Genomic DNA, 21,140 nt, shown 5'->3' on the forward strand with positions numbered 1-21,140 from the left:
ACAGCTTTAGGACGATTGATAGATTAGTCATATGATTTTTTTTCCCTGTGTATTTTATCACGGATTTGGGTGATGCAATATCGCACCATTACAATATCACATTCTTCCCTCTGATTCTTTTTTCAATGTAGTATAATTTTTTCTATAGTAAAAACCCATATAGTACTTGCACATAGGTTGTGTACACTTAGGCCTATTATAGCCTACATACTGCATTATTGTCATGGTAGGTAACATATCAACTACAAGGCAATAACATCTTTGTGGGACATAGTAGAAGGGAAGTTACAAATCCAATTTGTGTAATCTGTTACAATTTCTTGTGCTTAAGATCCCTGAGTGCATCTTTTAACATATCACCCGAATTGCAAAATTTGTATGATATTATACAAATTGCAAAATCCATAAGGTATCACACGAAATGGATGACGTAGCACACAATTGGATGACGTGGTACACAAAAAATGGGGTCCCGTTTTTGCCCGTGACCATCATTTTCAAAACTACTGTCTGAAATTATACAAAATTTGAGAGGCCATCTTTAACAAGCAAGAACACATTTTTGTTGCTTTTATAAAATGTAAAATTCACTAGAACAATGCAATGCACATGCTTCATTATGTTCTTATTGTGTGTGGCTGAAAAACAACATTCTTCTCAGAGTACTAGTAAGGAAATGGAGGCTGACCATGTCAACTCCAGCGCTCCCTTTTTACCCATTGATCTAGTTATACTTGTCGGAGCAAAGACTCCTGCGAGCATGAACAACATCAACCTTTAAGATAAAGCTCTCACCATCCTTTTCTTTCTCTTTTTTTCCCCAAGGAGAAAGTAGGGCAGGATGTCAAGGCTGAGAAGAACCATTGGGCTGTCTGCAGATCAGACTCCAGCCCAGGGGGTGTTGAGTGGGATGGGAGCCAGGCTAGAGCTGCAGCCAAGGGGGGAGATAAAGTTTCACCCCTGGGTCCAATGCGCCAAGCTCTGGTTCTCACACTGGACTATATTTCACCATGTGGTGTATAAACCTGAGGAATGGGCCAGAAGGTTTAAACCCTGGTAATGATGATAAATTAACACATGGATGAATTGAGTTGTGGCACTTTCAACATAGCTCTCCTAACTCCATACTTACTCCCTAAAGACAAGCTGTAGTTTATGGGCTTTAATTAGTAAATGTATTACTATTGTTTCTGGCAGCTGACTCAAAAAGCATAGGAGACTGGAAAGCCTAAATTAAGTGATATAGCTCTACCTAGTAAAGAAAAGTGCAAGACATCGTTTTGTAGCATGTGTGAGGTATTTAATCCCATTCTGCTGGCTTCAATTGCAAATAGGTGTGCTTGGTAGTGAAATAACTTACAATGTAGAGTATATTTTTCTAATATAAGAAATGAAGAACATTGTACATTAGAAAATATCCCAGTGCACTGCCAGTCGAATGTTTATCTGACACCGAGGAGTGAAACTGGACCAATGGATGAGATTACTTCGCGCCCTTGACTCCTCCCAAACATGCCCACAAGAAACCCCCATGTTAAACTACTACATATTCAGAACATTGTCAGTGGTCCTCTACTGATGCTGAAGAACACCTGAATGAAGGCATTGCAGCTCGACGTTTCGATTTTTAAAAAATTATCTTAGAAAAAAATAACTATTTAGCTAACAACTATGAATTACTACATTCTGTCCTTAATATGGGCGATAACATTACCTGCGTGCATGGCCATCCACGGATTATACAATTTCGGTCAACCCGAGTTATTCTACAAAAAGAATAACTGCAAACCAATCCCGGCCAATCTTCTCCTGTGCCATGACATCGAATACACCGAGATGCGCCTCCCGAATCTTCTCGGGCACGAGACCATGAACGAGGTTTTGCAGCAAGCCTCTTCGTGGATTCCACTGGTCCAGAAGCAGTGTCACCCCGACACGAGGAAGTTTCTTTGCTCTCTCTTTGCACCGGTGTGTCTGGACGATTTGGACGAGCCTATCCAGCCGTGCAGGTCGTTGTGCGAGAGCGTCAAACACGGTTGCGCACCGGTGATGTCCGCGTTCGGGTTCCCGTGGCCAGATATGCTTGACTGCGAGCGTTTCCCGCCCGACAATGACCTGTGTATCCCTCCAGCGGGCATCGATCATTTCATGCCAGTCACCAAGGAAGGTAAGTTATTGGCATAATCCGGCTAGACACTTAAGTTTTTCGCAGAATAAACCTCAAAATCGATTATAATTTCTTGTAAAACCTGTTTAACTTCCAGTTCTGAAAAGAAAATACAGGGCTTTATTATGGCAACATAACAAAAAGTACTATATAAAGCAATATTTTACACACACACACACACACACACACACACACACACACACACACACACACACACACACACACACACACACACACACACACACACACACACACACACACACACACACACACACACACACACACACACACTACAGCTGCATTTTGTTGGCATTCACCCCCCAAAAATATACTGATAAAATAAATAAAGTCAAGGCAAAATATGTTTTAGCCTACAATAACATGACACTACTTTAAACGGGAAACAGCCAATGAGACATTTGATGTAGGAGCCTAATGAGATCTAATGAGGCAATGTAATGGAGTCATTTTATAAAACGTAATAGCCAAATAGCCATGTTCCTGGAGCTCCATTCCCTCCTGGATTTTCATAAGAGTGAACATCAGGTTAATAGTGGGGAGTCTTGTGGAATCTCCTCCTTTGGGCAGGACCTGTGTTTACTGGGTTGTTCCCTTGATAAGGGGATGTGTAAACTCCATCGGTTACTCCCGAGATCACTCTCAACAGTGGAATGTGAGAAAGAATGCATTGAATAGCTTTACTATTTAAACTGTAATATGCTGCATTATGTTAGTCGGTAGAACAGCTGTTGAATTTACAGTGGGAGTATAATACATCTGCTCTTGTTTCTCCTGTAGTGCCCAGAGTGTGTGACGCCTGCAAGGAAAAGGAGGAAAACGACAATGAAATAGTTGACAACCTGTGCAAAAATGACTTCGGTAAGTCCTATTCCTGAATTCTAAGTAAATACAGTCTTGTCTTGCTTTATAGATATACAAAAGTTGGCTTATTAGCACTCGGTTTCAAGTCCAACAAATCCAAACCTTAACCTCCACCTCTTCCTTTCACCCCTGGCTGCTTTGCGTAGCCCTGAAGATCAAGGTAAAGGAGATCTCCTACATGAACGGCGACACCAAGATCGTGCCCGAGACCAAGAGCAAGACCATCTACAAGCTGAGCGGCGTGACTGAGCGCGACCTGCGCAAGACGGTGCTCTGGCTCAAGGATGGCCTGCAGTGCGTGTGTGACGAGATGAACGACATCAACGCCTCCTACCTGGTCATGGGCCAGAAGATGGATGGCCACCTGGTGATCACCTCGCTCAAGCGCTGGCAGCGGGGCCAGCGTGAGTTCAAGAGGATCTCGCGCAGCATCCGCAAGCTGCAGTGCTGAGCGAAGCAAGACCAGATGAGTCTTATTTAAACTCTAGGAGCCGGATCTGGTCTGATCCGGATGCAACTAGTTCTCAGTCAGTATTGTTAAACGTCCTGTTTTTAGTACCATGTGTTTAGCACTGCCATAGGCTGCTTATCAACAATTTCATGGTTTATTAGGATCTCATTTGAGCCATCAATAGTCCTTAAGACAAAACAAATCACATACACATTACAGTAAAATCAAAGACAAACGGGTGCGTCTATTGTAGGCCTACTACACAGTCCTCCCACCTGTAATGTTGTCTGCATTTTTCATTGTTTCTGAAAAGATTGAAAATCATTAGTTACCAGTCATTTTTTCATGATCAAATGCAGTCTGTTAGGCTACACTTATCCAGACTTGATGATGAGGCTGGATACATTTAGTGCATAGGCCTATCATTAGGTGAGAGGAGAGTGTGTGGTTTCTGTGCGCATGGTGTGATATTGTTCAGATGTATTCTTTAAGATGATGATAGTGAAACTAAGGTATGTAATGAAATACAATGTAATGTGCTTTTTTTTACGTATTATTTTTCTCAAGCAACGAGAGATAGCTGGCTATATTCTCTGCCTTTTTAGATACTACTTCCAATGTACCTCTGGCATTGGAAGTTCAACGGGCCAAAGCAAGGCCCATATCATTGCAGTGACGACGATCAATTATTTGACCCTCTGTAGTCAATGGACAGTCAACTTTTTGTACATGAGCCTCAATACTGCACTGTTCCTATTTCCACCACAATTATTGATTATGAAATATGTTTCTGTTTCAAGCTTTTTCACGTAAGTTCCTTTGACATGCCATTTCTGTGTTATACATTTTTTAAGACATTTATTCTCACTATGACAGCGTGTCTTAGGTATGTTAACTAAGTATATCAGGATTGTATATTAGTGGTCGATTGTGTTTTCATTTCTTGGGGTGAATGCAAAAAAATGCAGCTGTAGTGTGTGTGTGTGTGTGTGTGTGTGTGTGTGTGTGTGTGTGTGTGTGTGTGTGTGTGTGTGTGTGTGTGTGTAAAAAATATTGCTTTATATAGTACTCTGTAAATATCAGATAAACCTTGTATTCTTGTACATAGTTTTGGGAGACAGCAGAAGTCGAGACAAGTGTGAATTCAGATGGTGATAACTTTGTTTTAAATTACAACACTAAACATATATTTGTATAATATTAATCTGAGAAGTGTAATTCTTATAAATGATCTGTTACTGCATCTTTTGGTCCCTCTTAATTAAAGGAAACAATTCAAGTAACCTTAAAATACAAATCAATGGCATGTTTATTATGTTTGGAACAGATAGGAAGTGAAGACCGGAGACCCAGATGCAACCTCTGCAGAACCATTCCAGACCAAGACCCAACTTCTTGACAACCAGAGCTAGATTCAGCTTATTGACACTATGACAAGATCCGTTGAAATGTGTGTAAACTAGACCCAGTCCAACCCTCTTAAAGTATCCATCTTCCTAAACATTAGCATGCCAATACGGCCTCCACATTTAAAACAAGGTGCCAGGGCAAGAGATGGTACTCAGTAGTCTCATTTATACCTGGTGCTACTATAACATGCGTCCTTTGTCCTGATTTTGTCCACATCCTGATTGTGCCCACATTTGTAGACCGGTGTAGATGATCAAAAAACACATTGTGATCTGATCTTCCTGACCACCTGCAGAGGTAGCAGAGCACGCATTGTGTCTGGATATCTCACAAGTGTAGACAGATCTGGACTGTAAAAATATTTCAATCGTTATTATTCGCCCTCTAAAGTTAACAGGTGGCACCATTGTCTTAAAATGAATACATTCATATTATTTTGAAACAATATCTGTTAAATAATTCACATACAGAGAGGGATCAAAAAATCTGGTCAAAATGTGGAGAAAGTGGACTGATAAAATACACATTTTAATGCCCAAGTATAGATGTGTGAAATTGTGACTGGATCATCTTGATCAGATGACGACATCCACATGTGAGCACCAGGTATAAATTGGGCTAGTGATGTTCTGTATCTTGACCACATCATGAGCTGAGACCACAAAGACTAGCCAAGACCCAGACCAAACCAATACTTTTGGCACTGAGGCCCTGACCAAAATATCTCTTAGGGTAAAATGTATACAATGAAGATCTCACTTGAGTAATAGCACCATCTGCTGGATATATTTCAAAAGAATACAGCTTGTACTGCATCCCTACATTTATTTTCAAACAAATTATTAACGAACTGGGCCAATGTGATAGTTATGGGGATTTTAGTGTTACCACTATAAATTTACAGATATACATATTTTCAGAAAATGTGACCCATGTGGGGATCAAATTCATATTAATAAGAGTTAGGGAAATGAGTATTCAGTTTAGAGAAGGGAATGGTTTAATACAAATACTGACCAGTCATGCATATCCCGAAAGAAGGAAATGATCTCACTACAATAAATGTTAATAGAAAGTTAGCAAAAATAGATTTTACTACCATGGAAAGGAAAATACCTGTCTATTTGTGGAAAAATCACCCTGATTAACTTTTTAGTCAAATCTCACAGTTTACCTATTTGCTTATGGCCCTGCCTACGCCTAACAAATTATTTTTTTTAAATTATATGAGCAAAAAATATTCCATTTCATTTGGAATGGCAAGTCAGCCAGGCCTATTGATATAAAGTGCATTCGGAAAGTATTAAGACACCTTGACTATTTCCACATTTTGTTACGTTACAGCCGCATTTTAAAATGTATTAAATACATTTTTTCCTCATCAATCTACACACAATACCCCAGAATGACAAAGCTAAAACAGGTTTGACATTTTTACAAATAAACAGAAATACCTTATTTTCTTAAGTATTCAGACCCTTTGCTATGAGACTCCAAATTGAGTTTAGGTGCATCCTGTTTCCATTGATCATCTTTGATGTTTCTACAACTTGATTGGAGTCCACCTGTGGTAAATTCAATTGATTGGACATGATTTGGAAAGGCACACACCTGTCTATATAAGGTCCCACCGTTGACAGTTCATGTCAGAGCAAAACCCAAGCCATGAGGTCAAAGGAATTGTCCGTAGAGCTCCGAGACAGGATTGTGTCGAGGCACAGATCTGGGGAAGGGTACCAAAAAATGTCTGCAGCATTGAAGGTCCCCAAGAACACAGTGGCCATCATTCTTAAATGGAAGAGGTTTGGTACCACCAAGACTCTTCCTAGAGCTGGCCGCCCAGCCAAACTGAGCAATCGGGGGAGAAGGGCATTGGTCAGGGAGGTGACCAAGAACCCAATAGTCACTCTGAAAGAGTTCCTCTGTGGAGATGGAAGAACCTACCAGAAGGACAACCATCTCTGCATCAGTCCACTAATCAGGCCTTTATGTTAGAGTGGCCAGATGGAAGCCACTCATCAGTAAAAGGCACATGACAGCCCGCTTAGGTGCCTTTTCGGCAAACACTAAAGGACTCTCAGACTATGAGAAACACTGGAGAGACCTGAAAATAGCTGTGCAGCGGCACTCCCCATCCAATCTGACAGAGCTTGAGAGGATTTGCAGACAAAAATGGAAGAAACTCCCCAAATACAGGTTTGCCAAGCTTGTAGCATCATAGCCAAGAAGACTCAAGGCTGTAATCACTGCCAAAGGTGTTTCCACAAAGTACTGAGTAAAGGGTATGAATACTTAAGTAAATGTGATATCAGTTTTTTATTTTATTTCTAAAAACCTGTTTTTGCTTTGTCATTATGGGGTATTGTGTGTAGATTGAGGGAATTAAAAACATATATATATACTTTTTTACAATGAGGCTGTAACGTAACAAAATGTGGAAAAAGTCAAGGGGTCTGAATACTTTCCGAATGCACTATAATGAATATGAATTCGGAGGGCAAAAATGATTAAATATTAAAGTATTAGACCTCTCAAAGGCTTCAGTTATACAAAAACGATACCTAAATCCAAACTGGTTCTCTAGCAGATTAGTATTAATGGCTCACCCAGTGTTCAAGAACGGCCTTTTCCCCTTCATTCAGATTACAACCTCTCATTTTCGGTTATTTGAAAATGAAATCTCCAAAATATAGCAATTTCTAAAACAAGCCATAGAAAGTTGGTTGCAATTTCAGTTTAATCCACCTGAAAATACAAAACAAATATTACAATAAATATTATGGTTAAAGTAAAATATACTAAATAATAAAAATAAAAAAATGGATGGGGGAGAAGGTAAGGAATTTGTCTGTCAGCCCTGCATTAAAGACCAAAACAGGTTCAAGAAAATTATAAATCATTTCATTTAAGGACCAAAACATTGACAGCTGTGCCATACAGGTTGCAAAATATTGTAGTTGGGAACAGATTTTTGATGTATCGATTCAATGGTACATGGTTTATGGAACTGATACACAATATGACGCTGGATTCAAAACTTACGAGTTTTTCTATTTCAATTATACCAAATTCTTGCAACCAGTAGAATGTTTGTATATATATATATATATAGTTGAAGTTGGAAATTTACATACACTTAGGTTGGAGTCATTGAAACAAATTTTTCAACCACATTCAACCACAAATTTCTTGTTAACAAACTAGTTTTGGCAAGTCGGTTAGGACACCTACACCTCATTTTAACAATAATTGTTAAAACAGATTATTTCAATTATAATTCACTATATCACAATTCCAGTGGGTCAGAAGTTCACATACACTAAGTTGACTGTGCCTTTAAACAGCTTGGAAAATTCCAGAAAATGTCATGGCTTTAGAAGCTTCTGATAGGCTAATTGCCATCATCTGAGTCAATTGGAGGTGTACCTGTGGATGTATATCAAGGCCTACCTTCAAACTCAGTGCCTCTTTGCTTGACATCATGGAAAAATCAAAAGAAATCAGCCAAGACCTCAGAAATACAATTGTAGACCTCCACAAGCCTGGTTCATCCTTGGGAGCAATTTCCAAACACCTGAAGGTACCACGTTCATCTGTACAAACAATAGTACGCAAGTATAAACACCATGGGACCACGTAGCCGTCATACTGCTCAGGAAGTAGACGCGTTCTGTCTCCTAGAGATTAATGAACTTTGGTGCGAAAAGTGCAAATCAATCCCAGAACAACTGCAAAGGACCTTGTGAAGATGCTGGAGGAAACAGGTACAAAAGTATCTATATCCACAGTAAAACAAGTCCTATATCGACATAACCTGAAAGGCCGCTCAGCAAGGAAGAAGCCATTGCTCCAAAACTGCCATAAAAAAGCCAGACTACGGTTTGCAACTGCACATGGGGACAAAGATTGTACTTTTTGGAGAAATGTCCTCTGGTCTGATGAAACAAAAATAAAACTGTTTGGGCATAATAACCATCGATATGTTTGGAGGAAAAAGGGGGAGGCTTGCAAGCCGAAGAACACCATCCAAACTGTGAAGCACGGGGGTGGCAGCATCATGTTGTGGGGGTGCTTTGCTGCAGGAGGGACTGGTGCACTTCACAAAATAGATGGCATCATGAGGTAGGAAAATTATGTGGATATATTGAAGTAACATTTCAAGACATCAGTCAGGAAATTAATGCTTGGTCGCAAATCGGTCTTCCAAATGGACAATGACCCCAAGCATACTTTCAAAGTTGTGAAAAATGGCTTAAGGACAACAAAGTCAAGGTATTGGAGTGGCCATCACAAAGCCCTGACCTCAATCCTATAGAAAATTTGTGGGCAGAACTGAAAAAGTGTGTGCGATCAAGGAGGCCTACACACCTGACTCAGTTACATCAGCTCTGTCAGGAGGAATGGGACAAAATTCACCCAATTTATTGTGGGAAGCTTGTGGGAGGCTACCTGAAACGTTTGACCCAAGTTAAACAATTTAGGCAATGCTACCAAATACTAATTGAGTGTATGTAAACAGACCCACTGGGAATGTGATGAAAGAAAAGCTGAAATAAATCATTCTCTCAACTATTATTCTGACATTTCACATTCTTAAAATAAAGTGGTGATCCTAACTGACCTAAAACAGGAATTGTGAAAAACTGAGTTTCAATGTATTTGGCTAAGGTGTATGTAAACTTCCGACTTCAACTGATATATATATATATATATATATATACACTGCTCAAAAAAATAAAGGGAACACTTAAACAACACATCCTAGATCTGAATGAAATAAATAAATCTTATTAAATACTTTTTTCTTTACATAGTTGAATGTGCTGACAACAAAATCACACAAAGATAATCAATGGAAATCCAATTTATCAACCCATGGAGGTCTGGATTTGGAGTCACACTCAAAATTAAAGTGGAAAACCACACTACAGGCTGATCCAACTTTGATGTAATGTCCTTAAAACAAGTCAAAATGAGGCTCAGTAGTGTGTGTGGCCTCCACGTGCCTGTATGACCTCCCTACAACGCCTGGGGATGCTCCTGATGAGGTGGCGGATGGTCTCCTGAGGGATCTCCTCCCAGACCTGGACTAAAGCATCTGCCAACTCCTGGACAGTCTGTGGTGCAACGTGGCGTTGGTGGATGGAGCGAGACATGATGTCCCAGATGTGCTCAATTGGATTCAGGTCTGGGGAACGGGCGGGCCAGTCCATAGCATCAATGCCTTCCTCGTGCAGGAACTGCTGACACACTCCAGCCACATGAGGTCTAGCATTGTCTTGCATTAGAAGGAATCCAGGGCCAACCGCACCAGCATATGGTCTCACAAGGGGTCTGAGGATCTCATCTTGGTACCTAATGGCAGTCAGGCTACCTCTGGCGAGCACATGGAGGGCTGTGCGGCCCCCCAAAGAAATGCCACCCCACACCATGACTGACGCACCGCCAAACCGGTCATGCTGGAGGATGTTGCAGGCAGCAGAACATTCTCCACGGCGTCTCCAGACTCTGTCACATCTGTCACGTGCTCAGTGTGAACCTGCTTTCATCTGTGAAGAGCACAGGGCGCCAGTGGCGAATTTGCCAATCTTGGTGTTCTCTGGCAAATGCCAAACGTCCTGCACGGTGTTGGGCTGTAAGCACAACCCCCACCTGTGGACGTCGGGCCCTCATACCACCCTCATGGAGTGTGTTTCTGACCGTTTGAGCAGACACATGCACATTTGTGGCCTGCTGGAGGTCATTTTGCAGGGCTCTGGCAGTGCTCCTCCTGCTCCTCCTTGCACAAAGGCGGAGGTAGCGGTCCTGCTGCTGGGTTGTTGCCCTCCTCCACGTCTCCTGATGTACTGGCCTGTCTCCTGGTAGTGCCTCCATGCTCTGGACACTACGCTGACAGACACAGAAAACCTTCTTGCCACAGCTCGCATTGATGTGCCATCCTTGATGAGCTGCATTACCTGAGCCACTTGTGTGGGTTGTAGAATCCGTCTCATGCTACCACTAGAGTGAAAGCACCGCCAGCATTCAAAAGCGACCAAAACATCAGCCAGGAAGCATATGAACTGAGAAGTGGTCTCTGGTCTCCACCTGCAGAACCACTCCTTTATTGGGGGTGTCTTGCTAATTGCCTATAATGTCCACCTGTTGTCTATTCCATTTGCACAACAGCATGTGAAATTTATTGTCAAATCTACGTACAGAGGTCCAATATCAGCAACCATCACTCCTGTGTTCCAATGGCAGATTGTGTTAGCTAATCCAAGTTTATCATTTTAAAAGGCTAATTGATCATTAGAAAACCCTTTTGTAATTATGTTAGCACAGCTGAAAACTGTTGTCCTCATTAAAGAAGCAATAAAACTGGCCTTCTTTAGACTGGTTGAGTATCTGGAGCATCAGAATTTGTGGGTTCGATTACAGGCTCAAAATGGCCAAAAACAAAGCACTTTCTTCTGAAACTCGTCAGTCTATTCTTGTTCTGAGAAATGAAGGCTATTCCATGCGAGAAATTGCCAAGAAACTGAAGATCTCGTACAATGATGTGTACTACTCCCTTCACAGAACAGTGCAAACTGGCTCTAACCAGAATAGAAAGAGTGGGAGGCCCCGGTGCACAACTGAGCAAGAGGACAAGTACATTCAAGTGTCTAGTTTGAGAAACAGACACCTCACAAGTCCTCAACTGGCAGTTTCATTAAATAGTACCCGCAAAACACCAGTCTCAACGTCAACAGTGAAGAGGCGACTCCGGGATGCTGGACTTCTAGGCAGAGTTGCAAAGAAAAATCCATATCTCAGACTGGCCAATAAAAATAAAATATTAAGATGGGCGAAAAAACAGAGACACTGGACAGAGGAACTGCTCCTCAAGATTGCTCAAGAAAGCTGTCTTCCCATCCTTATGTCTGTTGCTGAAGGATGGGGCTGGAGAAATGTAACCACTCAAATTCATAGACATGAAAATAAGGATTTAAAATGGTTTATTCATAAAATTGTAACCAATTATTCAGATTATAATAACTAGGTTGTAAGATATAATATACAGCTAGCTATACACTCAGCGGACAGTTTTTTAGGTACACCCATCTAGTACCGGGTCAGACCCCTTTGCCTCCAGAACAGCTGGAATTCTTCAGGGCATGTACACATTGCATTTTTTTTTTTTATCAAGGCACCTAACGTTTACCAGGAAAAAACATTCCCCACACCATTACACCACCAGCCTGTACCATTTACACCAGGCAGAATGTGGCCATGGTCTCATGCCATTTACTCCAAATCCTGACTCAACAGGAAGTGGGATTCATCAGACCAGGCAACATTTTTCCACTCCTCAATTGCCCAGTTGGTGATGGCGTGCCCACTGGAGCCGCTTCTTCTTGTTTTTAGCTGATCGGAGTGGAACCCGGTGTGGTCGTCTGCTGCAATAGCCCATCCGTGACAAGGACTGACGAGTTATGCGCTCCGGGATGTCATTCTGCACACCACTGTTGTACTGCGCCGTTATTTACCTGTTTGTGGACCGCCTGTTAGCTTGCACAATTCTTGCCATTCTCCTTCGAACGCTCATCAACGAGCGGTTTTCGTCCATAGGTTTTCGTAAACCCTAGACACTGTCATACGTATAAAGTCCAGGACGTTTGAGACATTGGACCCGGCCTGCCTGGCACTGACAATCATACCACGCTCAAAGTCACAATTCAATTGGGAAAAACTAGTGACCTAAGTATCTGAATGTCTTGATGTCGGTCAGCCTGCTTTATATAGCAAGCCACTGCCACATGACTAACCGTCTGTAGGAGTGAAACATTTTCCAGAACGGGGTGGTGTACCTAATAAACTGGCCACAGTGTATTTACAACTATAACAATGATTTTAAATTATTAGAACTTGAGAAATGTAGAGCAAAAATAAACCACTGGGTTCCTTGTGTTAAATAACTTGATTTAAACAAACGTAAGAGTGGTCCGTATTCTAAAATGTGTTCTGAGTCCCCCTTACCGGTCAGTGATAATTTGACTGTCCCAAATCCCCTTGGAGCCTCTGTTCCTGCAAGCAATTTACTGTCCAATGGAATGGTTATCCAGCTAAATAAAATGTAGGCTAAACAGCATTTGTGAATCACCTTGTGTGCCTCGATGCCATTAGTTTCTGGGACCAATCAGTACGGTTAGAATGTGTTTGCGTTCAAGGAATCGTTGGGCTGGAGCAAGGAGTTTGGGTAGCCAGGCAAACGATGCCAAATAGTGAGCATAGTATTTCCCCTTTCTCTGTCAAACAGTATTTATGGAACAGTCCATTGAGTCAAAAGAGGAAGTGAAGCCAGAGTGGGGACTGGTGTTATTTCTGATTTATACTGAACAAAAATATAAACACAACATGTAAAGTGTTTCAAGAGCTGAAATAAGATCCCAGAAATATTCCATCCACACAAAAAGCTTTTTTCACATTTTTTGGGGTTCACATCCCTGTTAGTGAGCATTTTGTCCTTTGCCAAGATATGCCCCACCTGTCAGGTGGATGGGTTATCAAGAAGCTGATTAGACAGCATAATCATTACACAGGTGCACTTTGTGGTGGGGACAATAAAAGGCTTCCACATAGTCTGCGACCAGCCACTGGGACAGCTGATGAAACAGGAGTATTTCTGTCTGTAATAAAGCCTTTAGTGGGGAAAAACTAATTAATTGGCTGGGCCTGGCTCCCAAGTGGGTGGGCCAATGCACTCCCAGCCCCACCCATGGCTGCACCCCTGTCCAGTTGGTGATGGCGTGCCCACTGAATTTATTTCAATTGACTGATTTCATTATATGAACTGCAACTAAGTAAAATAGTTGAAATTGTTGCATGTTGTGTTTATATTTTTGTTCTGTATAGTTCAATTTGTGTTCAAAGATAAACAAATATGCTCATCCTAGAATCTTAAAAATGCCACTTTTATAAATGTACTTTTAATTGATTGACATCAATTGTGCACAGTGAAATTGAATCGATTGATTTCTTGTTTTGATCTATATTTCACTTAGTTTCACTGTATATTATTAGGTCATCACCTGTTGTACATTTGAATTCTGTGTCATTTTCTGGTTATAATTGTTTTTGTGAAGCGATTTAAACTGCTGTATGAAAGTGATTTTGATGGATGGCAATGATAACAAGCTTATACGGTCCCTCTGTTACTGCTAAATAGTTGTAGCGTGGGGGACAAAGCAAACAAGACATCAAGTACAAAACTTTTTAAATGTTTTAATTTTCTATGATCAAAACTGCAAAACATCTAGAAAAATATACAACAAATGCTTAACCTTTCACAACATTGAACGTTTGAAAGAAAAAAAGGAACATAAAAGTAAAGGAATATTCACATTTTTCCCCCCATTATCGATAAAAGCACATTCATTTCTTGTTCCTTTCTTTTATAGCATCGTTTTTGTTTGTTGTCGTCGGTTATGCCAGGTTTTTATTAAACGTCGCCGCAGTAGCCCGAGTCGTTGGACAGCTGCGAGTTTGAGCTGCGGTTGGATGAGGAGTTCCAAATGTCCAGGTTCATGTGGGGGCCGAAAGGGTTGAAGCTGGAGTACTGCTTGGGGCGGCACATGCCCCCGGGCTCCCGGTTGAAGGGGGCATGAGGCGGGGTGATGGGGCAGACGGGGGACACCGGGGACATGGGGGCTGAGCGCTCGGGTTGGAAGTGGCTTTGGTACGGCTCACTCTGGGGGGTCCAGATGGAACCGAACAGACTGGACATGGGAGACAGGCTCCTGGTGCCGGGGAAATATGGCTAAGGGGGAACAGAGCGAGAGAAACAAAATATGGTTTAGAAAAGATATGCCACCATTTATTTAACAAAAAAATTATAATATTAAATGTTGCTGGACACTTCAGTGATGGCACAAATCTAAAAGTAAAGTTTGAGAATTTCCTATACACACAATGTTCCCTCTAGAACTGTTGCCATTTTTAATCACTTCATGTGTCTGAAGGTACAAACTCTGCAAATCAAGTGCAGTATAGGCCTACTACTGGCCAATCGGATGGCTCAGATGACCGCGTCTGCACTAACGTAGCAGGCATAAAAGAAAGCTACAGTAAAGTTGATACTGTGAGATATCAAAACGCTTAAAACCATGACTAGAGAGAGATTCAACGATTACAGCAAAGAGCTGTTGTTATTATGAGTGAGTTCATGTTTAAGTTCTTAATTTTATATTCAACACTTTTATAAGCCTTAAAATACACGTTCTTCCTATTTCCACTCAGCGCTACAACAAGCACTGCAGCAGTAATGAATGAGTAGGAAAGTGCATCTATAGGCTTCCGTTGTTACTATTAGCGGCTTGGGTCTTTTTTAATATCAAGGAATATTTCACTTTCTCTGTTCAAAGGAGTAACACATTTGTGCATGAGGCAGAAATAATACGGTGCGACTCGGGTTTCGCCATCATCTGGAAGACCGTGTTAGTGGAGGAAAGGGAGTGCGGAATGAGGTTGAGAGGCGGACCCTCAGTCTGCTGCTCTCTCCCTCCGCTGAACAAGACCATCAGATGCAGGTACCATCAGCCCAGTAAAAAGTATACCGTAATTTCCGGACTACTAAGCGCACCTGAATATAAGCCGCACCCACTAAATTAAAAAATATATATTATTTTGAACATAAATAAGCCGCACATGTCTATAAGCCGCAGGTGTCTACCGGTACATTGAAACAAATTAACTTTACACAGGCTTTAACGAAACAAGACTTGTAAACAAAAATAAATAGGCTTTAACGAAACACGGCTTGTAACAAAAAATAAAAAATTAGCAGTAAGCTTTAGTTGTCTTTTTGCACTGAATCAATTCCTCATGCTGCTGTTTCCAACGTCTTATCATCGACTCATTAAGACCAAGCTCCCGTGCAGCAGCTCTATTTCCTTTTCCAACAGCCAGATCAATCGCCTTCAACTTGAAAGCTGCATCATATGCATTTCTCCGTGTCTTTGCCATGATGAGGGTGACAAAATGACTACCGTAAATCAGAATGATGGGAAGTTTGAGAGCGCTCGATTTAATCTAAACAGTAAACAAAAAAGTTGTCTGACCTTAACCCGTTCGGCAATTTCATTGGTCTAATGAAAGCTTCATGCCGCCAAAAAACTGAGCACGTCACAGAATGTGTTTTTTTGGAGAAAATAAAATTGAAAGCGGGAAAAATCCATATATTAGCCGCGTCATTATTTAAGCCGCGAGGTTCAAAGCCTGGGAAAAAAGTTGCGGCTTATAGTCCGGAATTTACGGTATATATATATATATTTTTTTTTATGTATGCTCACACTCAGCTGTGCTTCACACGTTCTGCCCATGAACAAGGCAGTTAACCCACTGTTCCTAGGCCGTCATTGTAAATAAGAATTTGTTCTTAACTGACTTGCCTAGTTAAAAGGTAAAATAAAAATAATACAACAACAGATCTATTACCGGTGTGATCATATAGCCTACCTCAAATGTAGAATTTTTAAAAATGGCTCCAACAACAGCTCATTGGCAGGGCAATTCAAGCAAAGCCAATATTCGGTCATAACTTATGACCAAATATTATAGTTTACTGCACAAACCTCATTGCCACGGTACTGTTTTAAATTGGTTAATGTTGCATAGGCTTAAGTTGTTAATGTCGGGAAAAAAAATCTGAGCGGTAGATCTCAGCTTGCATTTTGACTCAAATTGATCTCGACTCAGAAAAGGTTGGTGACCACTGTTCTAGAGTTCACTTAACACTATCAACATTTCCCTTTACTGTTGCAATTGTGATCGAATCAACACAATATTAGCCACTTTCAATGCAACATACCGAAACTACGCAAGAGATTTTGTTGTAGACAGAACGCATAGGAGTAGGATTCAATTGCATTGATACACACTACTCCGCCCGTACCCTACACAGACCGGTGCGGCATAAACAATCAGGGCTGCAGTAGGCCTATATGTAAATAGACCATTGTCATATATGGATCTGTGCAATTTACTATGAACTGGACTGTGTTTACAGCATGAGCGGCCGTACGTAGATGCGCTTGTTTTGAGATCAAAGCGAGAGCTGCATGGAAACATTTTGTTCATATTCTTTGCTAGTTAGTGAGTTATTAGCCCAGTTATAGATCATTTGTAGTCAGCAATAGGGGAGTGATTGCTTCCTACAAGAGCACAAAACCTATACATTTCTATACATTTTTGAAAAGCGAGTTAGGTAAAGAGCTTTTTTTGTCTTAAAGGGGCAGTGTTGTATTTGAGACAGGCTTGAATAAGCTAAGTGGCCAATAGGCAGAGGGTAGCATAATTTGTCTGATTCTCTGTAATGATGCATTTTATTTGTGAAGTGCTTTCTTGCATCAAACAACATTTTCAGTCACCTCCTTGTCTGAAGGACCTGTGGGTAAACAGGTTAATGTCAAGCCCAGCATGTTTTCTTTTGGAATGTAGACCTACATTGAACGCAACACATTGGCTGCTACTGTAGGCTGAATGATAGGACTGCTATTTCCATGTTAAAATGTTATGGGATGCATTTTCTCCATTGTTTTTGATAGGCCTACATTACAATCAAATTGCCACAGCAGCCTGGTTGAATGCGGTTGAATGGAGCCAGGAAGTTGCACCGAATTTTCACAACATTCAAGTTTGCACTCATCAAACCAGAAATTTGCTCAGTGCCCAATTTTTTTTTGAGGGAACATTGCACACAAGACATGTTTGATGATAATGGAGGTGGTCAGGATCTTGATAAAAACAAGCATAAAAGCTTCATTTTACAGCCCTGTCACCACTAGTATGTTGGTATTCACTTTCTGGTTCTTGTTAGAAAATAATTCAATACAATACATACCACTTACGTGACTTTTACCAAGAATTAGGAAAAGAAAGGCATCATCAATGTCATCAAGCAGTCAGTGACATTGTTTTGGTCTAAATAACAGATAAACAATGCTCTCTAAAATAAAACCGAAAGACTATGATCTACATTGTATTGACCCACGCTGAGGCCAGAACCATGGTAGTTTGTGAAAAGTGGAAGTTGTCCACGCAAGAGAAGCAGACAAAGCCTCACTCCCTAGATTGCCAATCAAACCGCAGAGGTTGCAGTTCCTATTTTCTAAGCTCCATTTGCTTTTTTATAAATCACACAGATTGTGATGTTAAATGTGTTAACCACAGACAGCACAGTAAAAGGGAAAAGAGGTTACAGAGGTCAAAGGGCGTTTCAGAAAACAGATTCAGATGAGTTACAATAACACTAACAAATAATTTCAAACAATCCTTTATACTTTATATTAATATCATAAATATATAACGTTAAATAGTAAGCTTTACTGAGACAGATTTAGTAAGTGTTTGCACATGGCTTTTTCCACAGGTCAAAATAAAGGTTTTGAGAAAGAAAAGAATGTTAAGTGTAAATGAAGGCAGTTCCTTGTTTTAGCTTCGTCTTTGGTGCAGAAGCTTAGTAAACCTGGCACAAAGCCAAGTGGTTAGGACTAGGTCATTGACTGAGGCAGACAGGGGGACAGTAATGATAGATATTAGGGGGATTTTTACCTTGCTGCCCACACAGCCGGCTGTATCCCAGGTCGAGGGAGCCTCCTGGGAACATTCCTCGCTCCAGCTGGGCTGGTGGCTGTAGGCTACCGCCTGGCTCTCTGGCTGGCATGGGAAACTGTTGTGGAAGTTGGTGTTGCCTGCGGACCGATGGTAAGGACACACTGGTAAGTGTTTTTCCCATGATATTTCACCAGGTTGTCCCATTGAGATCAAAAGTCCTTTTTCAAGGGAGACCTGTATAAGACATTATACACACAATAACACAGTAGATCTGACGCCTACCCGCTGACATGTAGTTGCCCTGGTCACAGTACACGTACGGGCTGTTACATTGGCTGTTGGCACTGTTCCAAGGGAAGCTGTTCAAGAACACAAATGAACAAAAACACAAAATCTTGAATTAGCTAATAGACATCATTTCACAATAAAAAAAAAATTATATCAATTGACAGATGACCACATTACAGGGATAAACACATTTGAATTTAAGGATCCCCATTAGCTGCTACCAAGGCAACAACTACTATTCCTGGAGTCCAGAAACATTAAGACAGTTGCATACAATAAAAAATATTACGTGACATTACATTTCATAACACTTTTCACAACACATTGTCTGCCCTCAGGCCACTACTCTACAACCACATCCATATACACAATCCATATGTACTTCTGTATAGAGTGTGTGTGTTAGTACGTGTATGTGTGTCTCGTCACAGTCACCGCTGTTCCATAAGGTGTGTGTGTGTGTGTGTGTATGTGTGTGTGTGTATATATATATAAATAATTCTACTTCTTGCATCAGTTATTTGACGTGGAATAGAGTTCCATGTAGACATGGTTCTATGTAGTCCTGTGCGCCTCCCATAGTCTGTTCTTGACTTGGGGATTGTGAAGTGACCTCTGGTGGCATGTTTTGTGGGGTATGCATGTCCGAGCTGTGTGCTAGTATTTTAAAAACAGACAGCTTGGTGCATTCAGCATACCAATACTTCTTACAAAAACTAGTAGTGAGGAAGTAAATATCTCCTCTACTTTGGGCCATGAGAGACTGATGTGCATATTATTAATGTTAGCATTCCGTTGACATCTTCTGAGCCAATGTTCCTAAGTCCATCTTTGTGGCACCTGACCACACGACCGGACAGTAGTCCGGGTGCGACAAAACTAGGGCCTGTATGACCTGCCTTGTTGATAGTGTTGTTACGGCAGAGCAGCGCTTTATTATGGACAGACTTCTCCCCATCTTAGCTACATCAACATGTTTTGACCATGGTAGTTTACAATTTATTGATAGATTTTTATTTTACCTTTATTTAACTGGCAAGTTAGTTAAGAACAAATTCTTATTTACAATGACGGCCTAGGAACAGTGGGTTAACTGCCTTGTTCAGGGGCAGAACGACAGATTTTTACCTTGTCAGCTTGGGGATTTGAACTAGAAACCTTTCGGTTACTGGCCCAACGCTTTAACCATTAGGCTACCTGCCGCACCATCTAGGGTTACTCCAAGCAGTTTAGTCACCTCAACTTGCTCAATTTCCACATTATAAGATTTAGTTGAGGTTTAGGGCATAGTGAATGATTTGTCCCAAATACAATGCTTTTAGTTCTAGAAATATTTAGGACTAACTTATTTCTTGCCACCCATTTTGAAACTGACTACAGCTTTTTGTTAAGTGTTGCAGTCATTTCAATCGCTGTAGTAGCTGACGTGTATAGTGTTGAGTCATCCGCATAAATAGAGACACTGGCTTTACTTAAAGCCAGTGGCATGCCATTAGTAAAGATTTAAAAAAGTGAAAGGGCCTAGACTGCTGCCATGGGGAATTCCTGATTCTACCTGGATTATGTTGGAGGCTTCCATTAAATAACACCCTCTATTCTGTTAAACAGCTAACTCTATCAACAATATAGCAGGGGGTGTAAAGCCATAACAAATGTGTTTTTCTAGCAGCAGACTATGATCAATAATGCCAAAAGCCGCATCGAAGTCTCAAAACAGCTCCCACAATCGTTTTGCTATCAATTTCTTTCAGCCAATCATCAGTCATTTGGGTAAGTTCTGTGCTTGTTGAATGTCCTTCCCTATAAGCGTGCTGATAGTCTTGTCAATTTGTTTACTGTAAAATAGCATTGTATCTGATCAAACACAATTTTCCCCAAAAGTTTACTAAGGGTTGGTAACAGGCTGATTGGTCAGCTATTTGAGCCAGTAAAGGGGACTTTACTTCGGTAGCAGAATTACTTTTGCTTCCTCCAGGCCTGAAAGCACACTTTCTTGTAGGCTTACATTGAAGATATGGCAAATAGGAGTGGCAATATCGTACGCTATTATGCTCAGTAATTTTCCATCCAAGTTGTCAGACCCAGGTGGCTTGTCATTGTTAATAGACAACCATTTCTTCACCTCTTCCAGACTCACTTTTCGGAAATAAAAAAAAATGACAATGCTTGGCTTTCATATTTTGGTCAGATATACTTGGATGTGTAGTGTCAGCGTTTGTTGCTGGCATGTTATGCTTAAGTTTGCTAATCTTGCTGATGAAAACAAATCATTAAAGTAGTTGGCAATATCAGTGGGTGTTGTGATGAACGACCCATCTGATTCAATGAATGATGGAGCTGAGTGTCTTTTTGCCCTAAATTACAATG

At 40.9% G+C, this 21,140-nt stretch overlaps 2 protein-coding genes across 3 annotated transcripts in view; one reads left to right on the forward strand and one right to left on the reverse strand.

The window, feature by feature from the left end:
- Nucleotides 1-1,450: 1,450 nt before the first annotated feature.
- Nucleotides 1,451-4,791, forward strand: sfrp2 (secreted frizzled-related protein 2). The gene is made up of 3 exons (XM_029750123.1): nt 1,451-2,167; nt 2,966-3,046; nt 3,196-4,791. Exons 1-3 carry the CDS (start codon nt 1,672-1,674, stop codon nt 3,498-3,500), a joined length of 882 nt encoding a protein of 293 aa, XP_029605983.1. The 5' UTR covers nt 1,451-1,671; the 3' UTR covers nt 3,501-4,791.
- A 9,345-nt stretch (nt 4,792-14,136) lies between these two features.
- The window catches only part of tmem131l (transmembrane 131 like), a 91,512-nt gene continuing 84,508 nt past the window's right edge, over nt 14,137-21,140 (reverse strand). For both annotated transcript variants that reach the window (XM_029750125.1, XM_029750124.1), the window contains exons 32-34: nt 18,768-18,844; nt 18,483-18,622; nt 14,137-14,691 (exon numbers count right to left, since the gene is read on the reverse strand). In XM_029750125.1, the coding sequence (XP_029605985.1) occupies nt 14,374-14,691; nt 18,483-18,622; nt 18,768-18,844 (535 nt within the window). In that variant the 3' untranslated portion in view covers nt 14,137-14,373. The remainder of the gene's footprint in view (nt 14,692-18,482; nt 18,623-18,767; nt 18,845-21,140) is intronic.

The sequence above is a fragment of the Salmo trutta genome, chromosome 4, assembly GCF_901001165.1.
Source record: "Salmo trutta chromosome 4, fSalTru1.1, whole genome shotgun sequence".
Lineage (NCBI taxonomy): Eukaryota > Metazoa > Chordata > Actinopteri > Salmoniformes > Salmonidae > Salmo > Salmo trutta.

Bases quoted from the DNA above. Each gene is read 5' to 3' on its own strand.
- sfrp2 (XM_029750123.1), top strand. From the start codon at position 1,672: ATGAATTACTACATTCTGTCCTTAATATGGGCGATAACATTACCTGCG. The intron at 2,168-2,965 runs GTAAGTTATTGG...TTTCTCCTGTAG, and splicing joins CATGCCAGTCACCAAGGAAG to TGCCCAGAGTGTGTGACGCC. The intron at 3,047-3,195 runs GTAAGTCCTATT...TGCTTTGCGTAG, and splicing joins CCTGTGCAAAAATGACTTCG to CCCTGAAGATCAAGGTAAAG.